Source organism: Hibiscus syriacus, unplaced genomic scaffold (assembly GCF_006381635.1).
Source record: "Hibiscus syriacus cultivar Baekdansim isolate YM2019G1 unplaced genomic scaffold, ASM638163v2 tig00110610_pilon, whole genome shotgun sequence".
NCBI lineage: Eukaryota > Viridiplantae > Streptophyta > Magnoliopsida > Malvales > Malvaceae > Hibiscus > Hibiscus syriacus.
Window position 1 is genome coordinate 1,505,549 of NW_024062800.1, and position 15,998 is coordinate 1,521,546.

The 15,998-nt window shown below is 35.4% G+C and overlaps 1 protein-coding gene across 1 annotated transcript; it reads left to right on the plus strand.

The window, feature by feature from the left end:
• The first annotated feature begins 2,959 nt into the window (after nucleotides 1-2,959).
• Nucleotides 2,960-13,494, plus strand: LOC120135484 (cAMP-regulated phosphoprotein 21-like). The gene is made up of 4 exons (XM_039151757.1): nucleotides 2,960-3,330; nucleotides 11,873-12,488; nucleotides 12,747-13,032; nucleotides 13,275-13,494. The coding sequence occupies exons 1-4, from the start codon at nucleotides 3,213-3,215 to the stop codon at nucleotides 13,323-13,325; spliced, it is 1,071 nt and encodes a 356-aa protein (XP_039007688.1). The 5' UTR covers nucleotides 2,960-3,212; the 3' UTR covers nucleotides 13,326-13,494.
• The last annotated feature ends 2,504 nt before the right edge of the window (nucleotides 13,495-15,998 follow it).

Here is a 15,998-nt window from a genome sequence, read left to right on the forward strand (position 1 = left end):
TTAAAACAATACCTTATTGTTTTTTCAAAAGTCATAATTTTTACTTTGACCATAATTATTTTAAATGTTTTAAGAAATTAAATTTTTTGAAATATATATTTAAAAACTATTTGATTGAAGGTTTTAAAATATATTTTTCATATTTTTATCAATAATAAATTTTAAATAATAAAGAGTCAAAGTTAAAAAAATTGACCCAAAAATCAATAAAGGACAATATTTATAGGACAAAATAATATATAATATTATATTTTTCATAAATGTTTAAATAATATTTTATAATTGTATAGAGATATTATGATATTTTCATTCTTTTATCTTAAATTTGACTTTGACCTAACATTTATTTTCCCATACATAAAACTTTTCAGATCTAACTTAAATTTATTTTCTTAAATACAAACTTAGAGTATCATATCAAAATATATGGAGTTTGATTATTGGCTTAAGGGTCAGAGTTGCCCTTGTAGTAAACCAAATCTATTAATTTTGCCACTATAGTATTTTACATCAATTTTTCTCTCAAAGTTATTTAATTACACCGTTTATACCGTTGACCGTTTTGATTAATAAAGTCGTTAAGTTATGTTGATGTGGATGTCAACTGTTTCAACATCAATCAATATTGATGACGTAACTCCCTGATGATGTGGCATTTATAAAAAATATTTAATAATATTTACTAAAATATTTAAAATATCCAATATTGGTGGCTTCCACTGCAAGCGATGGTGAACTAGCATTGGACGGTCGACGGTCTGAAGAAAATTGAGAAACTTTGATTCCAAAGGAAACGAAAAGACTAACATGAAAACAACAACTACTTTTATTATAATCAAATAAATAGATATGCGTTAAAAACTCAACTCAAATTCGTTTCTCATAACACAATATGATTCTCGTCAAGCTATTAACCTTTTGGACAATCCGAACGCAACTACTAATGATCTTCCCCTTGTTCGAGCTATAGACAACCTTAATCACATGGATTCCACGCTAGAGCAATACCATAGCTGATTCCTTGGCCAAGGATATTGACGAAATGAACATACACGCTATCAACTTTAAAGAAACCCTCATGATCTTTTACGGTTCTTAAATTATGATAGGTTAAATGTGAATTTGATGTAATACTTCTTCATGATTAGTTATATCTCTCTTTGATTAAAAATATTAACTCAATAAGAGATCAAGAATAAAACTTTGATTTCAAAGGAAACGAAAAGATTAACATTATTGTAATAAATGATAAGAAAATGAGACTGAACCCATTAAAACTATTGCAAAAACAAGAAAACCCACTAAATTTCAGTGGAAAATCATAAATATTTAAAAAAAAAGAAAAAGAAAAAAATGTTTTTCTCTATAACGAAGTCGATTGTCACATTCTTTTCGGCATTGACACCATCAGACGATCAACGACGACGAATGGAGGTGTTTTACTCCGAAGGGGCCAAGAAGTTTTTCCAAAAGCTACAATAAACGACAATGATTTGGAGAAAACGAACTTAAGATCCATGATCAGGAGGTCGAAGCTAGTTAACTGGTGAAGTCTGGTCTTAATCGGCTACCAAAGATGACGAATGACGCAGTGGTCACCAGTGATCGAATAGTGGAGCGACCTAGAACCCGATGAAGCAACCATGCCCGAGAGTGAAGAGCACGGATGGAAGGGGAAAGAAATAAAGTGAAAAAATTATTAAAATTGTGTTACATATTTGCTTCCAAAACTACATAGTTTTGTGGTGGTAGAAGAAAGAAAAGGAGAAATCACAACTTCAATCCTCTGAAAAAGAAAAAGAAGAAAAATCACAACTTCAGTCTTTTGACTTGGAAACAGTTGGCGTCCACTTCAACATAACTTAACAATTTTGTTAGTCAAAACAATTAACGGTATAAAATGAAGCAATTAAACAACTTTAAAGAACAAATTGATGCGAAAATGCGATAGAGACAAAATTGATTAATTTGATCTACTAAAGGGCAACTCTAACCCTTAAACCTTGATTATTTAACCATCGTTGGATATAATTTACATATATATAAATTATTAAATGTAACATAATAAATTAAAATATAATATATATTTACACTCGTATTAAAGTCTTTTTTATAAGGCTTAATATCAAAATAAGTGTCTAAATTATACCTCAATTCCCAAATAGGTGCCTAAACTATTTTTTGACCCATCCAAGTGCCTAATGTTATAAATGTTATCATTCGTCAATGGTGTTAATTTCCTGTTAAGTAACATATTTCACAATTTGGTGATTTTAATTTTTTTTAAAAAAATTTTTATATTTATAAAAAAACCTTGATTTTTTTAAATTATAGAAAAACACCAAAATCCCTAAATCATATCCTTAACCCGCCGCCGTCCTTTTAGCCACGACCACTGCTGCCAACATAGTCTCTGCCATCCTCCTAGCCAATAGACGTCGTAGTTGCAGTCGATTGGTCGTCGAGATCGCTTGGAATCATGATTTTATCCTAGGGTTTACATAATATAAAACTTCGATTCGCTCTCGATCGACCGTTGATTGGTTACAATTTTATGGGGGTTTTTGGTCGTCAGGGGAGGTGAGATTGGATGGAGTTTCATAGACGATAAAGGATGAAGGTCGGCATGGGTTTAGGGGTTAAAATGAAAATATTTAAAGTTTTGGGTAATTTTAAAATGTTTATGTTTTTCTTTAAAAAGTATATAATTTTAATTTTTTAATTTTAATTAATTTTTTTTAAATCACTAGATTGTAATATATGTCACTTAACGAGAACAATTAACGCCGTTAATAGTTAAAATACTTAAGATATTAATATTTGTAATATCAACCACCTAAAAGAATAAAAAATAGTTTAAATTGAGATAGTTGGTACACTTATTTTGGTTTTAAGCATTTTTATAAGAAAATAAGATGATAAAATTGTGCAGTGTAATGGTCAATTTGCAAGCGCTGGACTTGGGATTGGAAACCGGATAGGGTATAAACGCTGAAAATATATCTGAGTCTCATCCTTTATACTTTGGGGAGAGAGAGAAGTACGACGCATCCCCTCTCTATCTCTCCACTCTCTAGGCAAATCTCTTCTTCTTGATTGATCGATTATTTCGTCTTCAAGAAGAACGGCATATCCAAAAAAAAAAAAGAGAGAGGAGAGAAAGAAAAGGTTTGTGACCCACGAGTAGATAAACGGAAAAATTATTTTTCACCATGGATTTGACTTCCACTACCACCATATCTACCTCCGACGCAGCTCTTGACGACAAAGAGTCTTCCGTTGATCCGTTCCTGGTCGAGGCTCTTCAAAATCCTCGTCATCGTCTTACCAGTAATTTTTCTTTTGCTTTTCTATTGGATCTCTGTATAACTGCTTTTCTGAACATGCTTTCCCCCTTTATGTGAGTTTAGTGTTTATAATTTGTTCAATTAGGGTTAGGGCTTTTGTGAATAGAAAAGATTATTTATGAGATCTGAATTTTCTTTTCAATGGTTTTTAATTGGCTGTTGAGAAATTGGGGGTGGGGGTTAAGAAACAAGCTAGATTTGTTACCTTTTCTTTTGATTCTGATTGTGACGGCCTACTTTTTGGGGCAATACATAGTAGTGACCTTCTTAGTTGATGTTGGGTGGATGATTTTTCTTTTTATGGTCTCCTCCCATATTAATGCAAAGTTGTATCGCAAACTTTTATTTCTTTACATTGTCTACTTGATCCATGGACAGTACCTGTGATCTGACTGACCTTTCATATGTATCTACCAGATATACATCGACTATACTCTAGGCTATCTGTCTTGTATCAACTAAATGTTTGCATTGTTGTGGAGATTTATTTTTCCTTCCAGTTTGGAACAGACCATAGTTATTTCTCCTGACCTGCAATTTAAATCCCTACTCCTGAGCTTGTTTATGAAAAAAGGTTACATAGTTTTTGGGTACGTATGTCTGATATAACTATCTGTTTGACTTATATGTGGGACTTAAGATTTTATACATGCATATGCATTGTTCTAGAAGTGTAGCATGGGTTGTAAATTGAAGTGTCTTTTAGTTTTATGCTGCGTTTGTTGACATTTCCCAACGCCAAATGATCAATGGTAACTCGATGAACTTTGTATTTTAAGATATGACATTTGAATTTTAACAATTTGGTCGTCATTCATGGAAATTACATAAGGTACACCAAGCTCAAGAAGCATAATTTATATAAGGCTTAATACCAAAATAAGTGCTCAAACTATACCTCTTTTCCCGTGTAGGTGCATAAACTATTTTTTGACTCATCTCTGTGTCTAATGTTATAAACGTTACTACTTTAATCGTCTGGACCGTCAACAGTGTTAATTTCCTCGTTAAGTGACACGTGTCATAATATGGTAATTTTAAAATTAAAAAATTAAAATGATATATTTTTTTAAAAAGAAAACACAAATTCTGAAATAAACCCAAAACTTTAAAAACCTTCATTTAAACCCCTAAACCCACACCAACTGATGTCCTTTGCCGTCAACAAAGCTCTACCCGGCCTCCCCTCTCCCCGGTGACCAAAACCCCTATGAAATTGTGATCGATCAACGAGGAATCAATGTTTTATACCCCGCAAACCCTGGGAAGAAAATTGCAATCCTACACGATTCTAACAGTCAATCGGGGGAAACTATGGTGGCGTATGACTAGGAGGATGACAAGGACTACGGTGGCGGCAGTGGTTGTGGTCGGAAAGAGCATCGGCGGCGGTTTAAGGTTAAGATTTGGGGATTTTAGGGATTTTGGGACTATTTTATAATTCAAGAGAAATTAGGGTTTTTTAATAAATATAATAATATTTTTAATATGTTTAAAAAAATATTAATTTCAAAATCACTAGATTGTGACATGTGTCAATTAATGGGGGAAATTAATGTCGATGACGGCCCGGGCATCTAAAATGGTAATGTTTGTAACGTTAGATACCTAGATGAGTTAAAAATAGTTTAGGCACTCATTTTGGTATTAAGCCTTTATATAAAAAGATTCTCATTTTTTATTGACTTCAATTGTTATATCATATAATCTTGCATGTCTATGAATGATTTTACTATACCTTTTGCATAATTTACTTCTAGATAAAGATAAAATATGCTGAATGTAGATTGAAGTAGGGTTTGTCTTGTAAAGCTTTAGGTAGGTACCTATTTATATGATTCTAGTGACACAATTCAGTTGTCATTATCTTTTGATTGATATATCTATGGTAATTGCTAGAAATTATTTAATTATTTAGGTTTACTAATGTGCTGTATAGGTAAGGAGAAGCGAACTATGCTTAATGGACTTGGGTGCAAATGTTGGACATATATTCCCAACACAATGTGTGCCATTTTTTTTTCTCATTTATGGAGGATCATATTTCCATACCCATGCTTATTGTGAGTTGTTAACAAAATTGCCTTGGGACAAATAATACCATGACAAACATAATTTCCACTGACAGAGTATAGCCAAAAAATTATGCCCCTCTGCTCGTTTCGCAATGAGTATTGATCTTAAAGTTTTGCCTCATATAGAAAGGGTTATACTGATCAACACCCATGCCTATTTTGAAATAAAATACACAAGAAAGAATCCTCCAACTATTCTACATCCTACTTCTAAGGACTATTCCTCATAGCATTATTCCTGTTACATTCTATGATATGGGAAAAAGCAACATCCTATCTTGCATCCACTAGGTACACAAAGTATTCATAATTAATCTACCCCACTTCTTTTAAATGTTTTCCCTATTGGTATGTTTTTCCTTGTTACAACCAATGGTTTGGGATGTCAAGAAAGCAAAATAGGAAAAATCTCAATTATGGCCAACCAAATTATAAACTACATGGATTTTTCTTTAATTGACATGTTTCTATGAACACATTATTTATTATGTCTATACTTATAGAGACATAAGATGATTAGTGTCTTTTATAAAACTCATGCACAAAAATATCATAAACAAACAAAAAAACATTATATAATTAAATTTTTACATTTTAGTTATATTTCCTAAACCCTAGAAACCAAAATCGATAATTAAATTGCAAGATTTATACTATTGCGAGCCAGGCAGAACTAAGTGACAATCAAGCTGCTGTGCGTATAATTTGTCGTAAAGCAATTGTGTTAAAAACTCTATGAACCTTATCGATATATATAGTATAAATCTCCTATAAAAGGTAACATATTATACTACAGTAATTACAATATATTAATTCTAAGATTTAGCTTACAAACCTGTAACACCTCATGTTGGAGCATAGATATTAATAAGGCCCAACATGAGTAATAGTTAATAATTACAATATATCATAGGATTCTACAAGAAAAAGCTACGAGTAATATTTCCTAAAAGTATAGTGTATAATATCAGAAGAAGAATTCTTTTTTGTGTATTTTATTTATCAAACGTATGGATATATATTCACAAGTATAAAGTAATATACTGCATTAATTACAATATATTAATCCTAAGATTTAACCTACATACAAATCTGTAATATAGGAAAAAAGCTTAAGAATAAGGAGTGTTTTAGATTCACTTTTGATTGCTGCTAGTGTACCTATTAAATGCTAGATGGAATTCTGCAGTTCAGTGTATTTTGTTGATATTTACTTCCTTACTGTCAAATAGAGTTTTCCGGTGAAGGAATTAAGTTCTTTTATTGAAAGAAAAATTGTATCTTACACAAGAGGATACATAGGATTTTTATACACATGAATTAGAGACCTAGATAAGATAGGAGTCATCTTTTCTAAAAATTAGGAGATAGTTTTAAAGATAAGATAGGATTCAAAGTTTAACTTAAACACTACTTACACTCCCCCTCAAGCTGGGGAGTAATACTGTGAAGACCCAACTTGGATGTAATTTTTTCAAAGGTAATCCTTGGAAGTGCGTTGGTCAATACATCGGCTAACTGGTTTTGTGAAGAGACGTAGTTTAGCTTCACAATTTCGCCATTTACTTTTTCTTCAATGAATTGTTTGTCGATCTCCACATGTTTTGTTCTGTCGTGGTGCACCGGATTCTTTGCAATGCTTATTGCAGATTTGTTATCACTCTGAAGTTCAAAAGAGTTGTTGTCAAACATATCTAGTTTAGTTAAGAGTCTGAGAAGATTTTAACTGTTCTGTCTTCATGTTTTCTAAAAATCAACCCATGGCCTGGTGTCATCTTTAGATATCTTAAGGTTCAATTAACTGCCTCCAGATATTATTCTCTTAGATCATTCATGTATTGACTAACAATGCTAACAGGAAAAGCAATGTCAGGTCTAGTTAGAGATAGATAAATGAGTTTACCAACTAGCCTCTGATAATGTTCCTTGTTTACCGGGTTTCCATCTTTACTCAATTTTAAGTTAACTTCCATAGGAGTTTCCGAGAGCTTACAATTAGTCATTCTAGTTTCAAAAAGTCTAGAATATACTTTCTTTGATTTATGACAATTCCTTCTCGTGATCTTGCTACATCCACGCCTAGGAAATATCTTAAAGTTCCCAAATCTTTGGTTTCAAACTCCTTTGCAAGTAATGTCCTTAACTTTTTGATTTCTACTAAGTCATCACCTGTGATGATGATATCATCAACGTAGACAATCAAAATTGACTTCATATCAGGAGTAGTATCGGATTGACACTGTTTGTAGTTGTCTTGTAACATTACCTTTGTGAATCTATCAAACCAAGCTCTATGTGATTGTTTTAGACCATATAAGGATTTAGTTACATACCCGGTTATTTCCAGAATGAATTCTTGGTGGAACTTGTACATAGACCTCTTCTTCAAGATTGCCATTGAGATATGCATTTTTTACGTCTAGTTGGTGAAGTATCCAATCCTTGTTCATCAATAGAACTCGAACAGTGTTGAGTTTTGCAACTGGAGCAAAGGTCCCCTGATAGTCATCTCCATGAGTCTGAGTGAATCCTTTTGCCACAAGTCTAGCCTTATATCTCTTAATTTTTCCATCTGCCTTGAATTTCATAGTAAAGACCCATTTATAGCCGATTGGTTTCTTGTTTTTAGGTAGATCAACGATGACCTAGGTTTTGTTGTTTTCTAGAGCTGAAATTCCTTCTTCAACTTCCTTCTTCCTCTCAGGACTTTTTAATGCATCCTCTATGGTCTCTGGAATGTGAATATGATCAACCTGAGCTGTGAAAGTCTTAAAACCAGACATTAGTTTACCATAAGCAACAAATTTACTAATAGGATGTGTTGTACATCATCTAACTTCCTTTCTTTGAGCAATTGATATCTCACTAGTATCAATTACCATATCCAACTTACTTTGGTCACTATCTCCTCTGTCTGTCGGTGGATTTAAACCTGGTTTTGGCTCTTGACAATGCATTGGTTGCGGTGTGGAAGGTAGGGCTTGTTTGGGTCATCTTTCGTAGGTGAGAATATCGGTAGATGACCTGGGTGTTTTATGCGAGTCGGTGGGATTAATGGATTGGTTTTCATTATCAGATGTGGTGGTGTTAAGAGGTTGTGGAGTGATAGTTTTTTCAGTAGAAGATTGACTGATGGGTAATTCAATAATAATCGGTAAAAATTGAAATTCAAACTCACTCTTCCCCTGGATTTCGGTTTTTGAGAAGAACGGTTTATGCCCTCGAAAAGTGATATCCATAGAAGTGAAGAACCGTTTTGTAGAATGAGAGTAGCAATGATAACCTTTCTGAAGGGATGAATAACCAACAAAGATGCATCGAATTACTCGAGGATCAAGTTTAGATTTATGAGGATTATGGTCATGGAAAAAGGCAATACAACCAAAGACACGAAGAGGAACAGAAGAGGTAAAAGGTTTGAAACGAGGGAATTTAGTGGAAAAAATATCCCGTGGAAACTTAAAGGCAAGAATCTTATTAGGCAAACGTTTGATTAGAAAAGTAGCTATTAAGAGAACCTCACCCCAAAGGTATTTCGGAACATTAGAAGAAAAAAGGAGTGCTCGGGTTACCTCAAGAATATGACAATTTTTCTTTCGGTGACACCATTTTGTTGTGGAGTGTCGACACATGAAGTGAGGTGGACTATTCCGTTTTCTTGGAAGAAAGATCCCAATGAATGAGAAGTATTCCCCATCATTATCAGATTTAAGGATGGCAATGGAACTTTGGAACTGTGTTTCAACCATTTTGTGGAAGCGTTTGAAGATAGTACAAGACTCAGACTTGTCATTCATAAGAAAGGTCCAAGTGGTACGGGAGTGGTCATCAATAAAGTAATAAAACAACAAATTCCATGTAAACTTGTAACCCATGAAGGTCCCCAAATGTCACTATGAATCAAGGAAAAAGGTTTAGGTGAACGAGTGGGAGAAGAAGGATAAGAGCTACGAATGTGTTTTGCAAGAGACCAAATGTCACAAGGAAATGATGCGGGATTTTTATTAATAAATAATTTGGGAAACAATTTTACAAGATAAGGAAAACTTGGTTGACCTAACCTAAAATGTCATAACACAATGTCGGCAGCTGCATCTGTAGGAGAAACTGGAACAAAGGAAGAGATAAATGGTGCAGGTGAGTTGTTGGGAACAAGAGCAGAAGGAGGGGCTTCAAGGATGTAGAGTCCACCACGACGCCTAGCATTGCCAATCACCATCCCCGAGGTCAAATCCTGAAATTCACAATAATCACGAGTAAAATGAGAAGTACAACCCAAATCGGTAGATAATTTGCTAATCGAAAGAATATTGCAAGTCAAACTTAGAACAAATAGAACATTAGATAGAAGAATGCGGCTATTAATGCGAACCGAGCCACTGCCCTTAACCGGTTATAGGGAGCCATCAGCAGTACAAACACTGCATTAGACACCATCGTTGTGAAACGTTGAAAATAAACTAAAGTTGCCCGTCATATGATCACTTGCTCCGGAATCAACAATCCAAGAGACACATCCGGGTGAAGGGGATAAGAAGGCAAAAGGAGAACTACCTTCACTAACAGTGCAGGCAGACATGGTCTTAGCAGCAGGAGGAATGTGTAAATGACCAAATATCTACCGTAGATCGTCCAGCTGTTGACGAGAAAAGGAACCACATTCCAATGTCGTTACAGCAGAGTTACCAAAGGATGGACGCAAGGAGGATTTTGATGGAGTCCAGTTGGCCGGACGACCATGGAGCTTCTAAAATTTATCACGAATATGACCAGGTTTCCGGTAGTGATCGCACCAGGGACGGTCTTTCTTGACACGGGTGTCATTGGATGAAATGGTATTCAAGGTAGAACTTTCAACGAATGGCGGAAACATCAGAGAGCGGCGGCTTTCTTCGCAACGAACTTCAAAGAACACCTTGCGAAGAGACAGAAGAGGCATGATGCCCAAAATCCGGCCACGGATATCATCAAGAGAGACGGACAACCCCAACAGGAATTGAAAAATACGTCGTTTTTCAAGCAGCTCTTTGTAGAGTTTTGCATCTGCATCGGTTTGCCAAGCGAGAGACTCAAACAAATCAATTTACTGCCATAAGCGAGACAGCTGAGTGAAGTATTCCATAACAGTTAGATTGCCATCCTTCAAGTCGTTGATCCGACATTCAATGGCAAATAGAGCAGAAGACTTTTCCTGATTGGGGTATGTCTCCCTGGCAGCGTACTAGATTTCCGAGGCAGTGGTGTAGAGCATGAAGTTTGCGCTAATGTCAAGCAGCATAGAGTTGAGGAGCCAGGACATAATTGTGGTGTTCTCGGTGAGCCAAGTGTCGTATTGGGGATCAGGGATCGACATATTATCAGAGAGATATTGATGTTTCCTGCGACTGGTGATGAACAGACGCATGGATTGAGACCAGGCAATGTAATTCTCACCATTTAGACGATGACAAGTAATGGACAAGGAAATCGAGTTAGAAGGAGATGGTTGGATAATGGAGTTTTCAGCATCGGATGGCAGGTGGGATGAAGAAGGATATGCCATAACTGTTGGGAAAAAGGAATTGAGGGTTGTGTGACGAGGAGATCGGGTTGGCCGAACAATTACCAAATAGCGGAATGGGAAGGGATGTCGTTGTGATGAGAACAACGTTGTAAAGGGGACACCACGATGAAGTGGCAAGCCGATTGGGAGTGTTGGGCCGGCGACGCGACGAGAGCAGTACGACGAGGAGAGCAACGCTGTGACAGAAGCGGCACTGCATGAAGAGTGGCACTACGAGAAGAGAACGCTGCGGTGGTGCAGCAAGGAGGACGGTTTTGCGATGGGTATTTTACAATGGAGCGGGTGGGGGATGATGGGATTTGTATGGTTGAGAGAGCAGTGCAAGGAAAGCACACTGTTGGTCGGAATTCGTTTAAACGGCGGCGGGAGCAAAACTTGGATCGACGCAAGCGACTGATACCATGTGAAATAGAGTTTTCCGGTGAAAGAATTAAGGTCTTTTATTCAAAGAAAAATTGCATCTTACACAAGAGGATACATAGGATTTTTATACACATGAATTAGACCTAAATAAGATAAGAGTCATTTTCTACAAATTAGGAGATAGTTTTAGAGATAAGTTAGGATTCAAAGTTTAACTTAAACACTACTTACACTTACCACTGAATAAATGAGTTGATTTTAATTGGACCAAGGGGTTCATTTATATTTTAACATTGTGCCTTCATTTCTTCCAAATCTGCCATAACTATATATATAAACACACACGGAATGTAAAAAATGGAAAAAAGAATATTTCCTTTTGCATGTTTGTATGGTTTGTTTGAGTTTTATTCAATATACTTCTTCTTTCCAGTGGTGTTTAATATCTTTTTAAATCTTTATTGAGTTGGCCTTTTTCTCACAGTAGATTGATTATCTCTCTTTTGTGGTTTCCTGGGATTTAGTTTTGCGGATGGAACTTGATATCCAGAAGTTTTTACAACATTCTGACCAGCAACAATTCGAATTCCAACATTTTCCCACATCCTACCTTCGGCTTGCTGCACATCGTGTTGCTCAACACTATGGGCTGATAACTATGGTTCATGATAGCAGTTTAGGTGGCGTGGGAAGCAGAATTGTGGCGAAGAGAGCAGTTGAATTCAGATGCCCTGCTGTCCGATTGTCTGAAATTCCGGCGAATCACTCAGAAAACGATAAAAGTGAGCAGATTAAAATTGCTATTAAGCCGAGGCCAAATAATGGATCTGTCAATGAAGCAAATCAAATTGGTATCAAAAGATCTCCTGTGCGGAGTGTGGAGGAGAGGAAGGAAGAATATGACAGGGCACGAGCACGCATTTTCAGTAGCCCTAGCAGTCCCGATTCTGATGATTCTTCTGTGATTTCTATTGATGCAAAAAATGAGTCTCCTATCCGAGATGCGTGTGAAAACTACAGAGGCTACGTGGTTGATCCAGAGAAAAATATTTCTGCTCGGGATGGTACATCACGGGTAGCCATTTTCAGGGATAGAGAGAAGGATCAATATGATCCAGATTATGATCGGAATTATCAAAGGTGAGAGATTGTTGCCTCATCTAATGTTTCTTCAATTTCTTTAATTGACCAAAAATTTGTAATAACGCTTATCCCCATTTTCTCATAAGGAACAATGTTGATAAGGTGTAAATACTTATTATGATCATTCATAACAATAATTACATGATGCTTTAGGAACGAAGAATGAAAAATGGTGGCGTGGAAAATGAGAATAATTTAGTCCTTTATATGAATTGTTTTCTTAATTTTAAACTAAATTACTCTGAACCATTGCAGATATGTTGGAAGCATTCCTCGTAACCAGAGCTTTGGCTTGGCTCCTTACAATATGCAGAAGATACCACATCCATTCATGCAGTATGATTCTGCTTTTCCTCAGTTCGGTCAGATTGCAAGTACTCAACCTCTCCCCAGTTATTGCGTCCCTGCAACGCCAGCTGTAAGCCCTTTTTGTGACGTGGGATTGAATCCAACTTCTGGAGATGGTGCTTACATGCAGTGGCCAAGTGCTACAATGATGTATTTTCATCGGTATGATCACTTTAGACATGCTGTAACTCAGGTATGATGCAGTTTCTTATTTTTTTATATTATGCCAGACTTGTTATTACAGGCGTTGTACTGCCTTTCTCAGTGTGTTCCTATGTTGTGATTTGCTTCACTTTCCCAATTAGTTGGCATGTTATAAGAAATTCCATTTGTATGTTTGTTGGTGTTTCTACCCTGTGCTTGGCCTTGGCTGATATTTTGTTTAAGTTATTTTTAACATTCATTCATTCACTCCATCTCATCTTTGCAATGCAGGCAGCATTTTGTCACCAACCTCTGAGCTCCGATTACTCGCAGAATGGTTAAATGATGAGATGTCTTTATATTTTTCTTAATGCGAGGAGGGTCTATTAATTTTGCTGATTTGCTTTGCTTTGCTAGGACCATTGTTTGAAGACAATCTTAGACCGTTGGTTAAGTGTAACAATGATGTTTGAGAACATTCTTTTTTCTTATCTGAAACCTTGCTTGACAATGAATAGCCTACATACTAGATACACATGTTCAAAGGGCTTAGCTGAGCTGACCGGGTTTGAAATTTGGAAAGAATGACAAAATTATTAGGGGTTTCGCATCTATCCTCAAATTTAATTTAGAGTAATGATACATGGATTAATCTAAAACATTAAATCAGATTAATCATACATTGATTAGTAATTTACGTTTACCATCCTAAAACCATGTAAAACTAAAATATTTTATGAGGTTTGAATAAATTCTCCCCTTATATATATATATATATATTGATATTGGATTTGAACTTTGGTCATAGATGTGGGACTTGAGAAAGGAATAAAGTTTTTCATTTTTTACATATATTAGTTAAAACCATTGTTTCAGTTTGTTCAATTTTATTAGAAAAAAAAGTGGGGGGGGGTTTTAATTGTTGTCTAATTCCTGCATGCATGCAGAATCATTTTTCAAATGAATCATTTTTCAAATAAATCATTTTAAAATTTTAATTAAAAATATTTTTAATATTCATTATTTAAAAATAAAAAATATTTCTATTTTCTAAAATGAAAGAAATATTAGCTTTGAAATCTCTTCCAACAATCAAGCGAAGAAAAGCATTTTACTTTCTTCAACTTTTAGACTTTTCTTTTTAAATTGAATTCAGCCTAAAAAAAGCGTTAGGCATGTCCAGGACAGACACGGGGAGAGCTTGGATATCCCGACAAAGTAAAGCACTAAGGGAACCTGGGGTAGAATCAAAGATATTTAATCTACCAGTGGCATCGCCTTCCAGTTTTGCAATGTAGTCCGCAGTCATGCTCGTCTTGTTATGTATAAGCTTTATGTCGACGAGCCAAGCTTTATTAAGGAGAGCAGCAATGTCCCACACCAAAGAATAAGGACTATTTGTGTTAACGTCTTGAATCAAAAGAGAAGCATCCGGGTTATTGATTTGGAGATGAACTTTCTCAAAGCTGTTACCCTATGCCAGCTTTAACCCTTCGAGCTCTCCCCAAAGCTCTGCTTGGAGAACAGATGATGAACCAAGCCTCTTTCTAAGCCCCATGAGAAAATTACCTTCATGATCACGAGAACTTCGTCTGCAGAGGCATTCCCTGCGTTATTCACTGCTCCATCGATGTTAAAACAAATTCAATCTCTAGGGGGAGGATGCCATTGGATTATCTCGCGACTCTTATTGGACGATGCAGCAGAAGACTATGAAGGCATCGTCGACAACCTTGTAAGAGATAAAACTTCGGTGGAGAAGAGAACTTGATGCGTTAGAACCAAACCTTAATAAATATGAAAAACTAATCAGAATCTAATAATGTCAAACCATCAAGAATAAAATGCTAGATGCGGAAGTGTATCTGAATTGATTAATAGGTTAAAATCATTGAATCTTTATTTGGTTGTGATATTCCAAGAAGATAAAATTCCCTTAAGTATAAACTTTTTGACGGGATAAGAAATGAATACGAGATTATCTATTTTTTGGGACCATAACCCCTTTATATAGTTGATATAAGAATCAATTATTTTTTGTATTTATAACTCTGCCCCTCATTGAATTATAAATATAATTTTAATAGTATCTACAATTTTATTTTTATGACATTTTTAATATCTTATGACTTTATAACATAATTGATAACTTATTTTATGTCATATTTTATGATAACAATATAATAATATGCATTATAAATATGTTCACCATAATTATGAATTTCAATCCAACGTGCGGAGCTTTGTAAACCATTGAAGATTTTATCATTCCTTGGTTCCCGAGTATGCCAAAGGAGTTCCAAGGAATACCGAGCTTTGGAAGAACCGACTGGATTTTAAGATTAGCGTGCATCAAATCATTTATAGACATGCTGAAGAAATCCGGACAGCTTAAATCTTGAAGAAAATCACGCCAAATAGAATTCATAGTTGGACAATCGCTAAGAATATACAATGATGATTCTTCCATGGCACCACACATTGAGCATGAAGGGTCATGACTGATGCCTCGCCTGCATTTGTTTACATTGGATAATATTCTATCCCATATAGCCACCGAAAGGAAACAAGGCACCCGTTTAGGAAGAGCAAGCTGCCAGATGGATTTTCATCTTAGGTCAGGTGTGTTTAAAGCATCCTTAGTCACTTGAAGGTAACCACTCTTGACAGTGAAACGCCTTTGAACCCCATGCCAAAAGTATCTGTCCTCACTACTAAGAGCGCTCGGTGGAGTAATGCTATGAAGTAAGAGATTACAGTGGGATGCAGGATATCATGGAGCAAGTTTCAATTCCAATCGCCATTTGGAAGAGAAAAAATATTGACAGGTGATGAATCAACAACAGTGAGCGGGCGGGGTCTTCTTCCAATCGTGAAGAGGGTCAAGTTCAGATCATGGATCTATACGTCGCATCAAAAGTGCGTTTTGACTCTTTTGTTTTCTGTCAAAAAAGTACTATAGCAAATAATAGTTATTAAACCAGAAATTGAAGTTATAATATTTAAATGATTTAT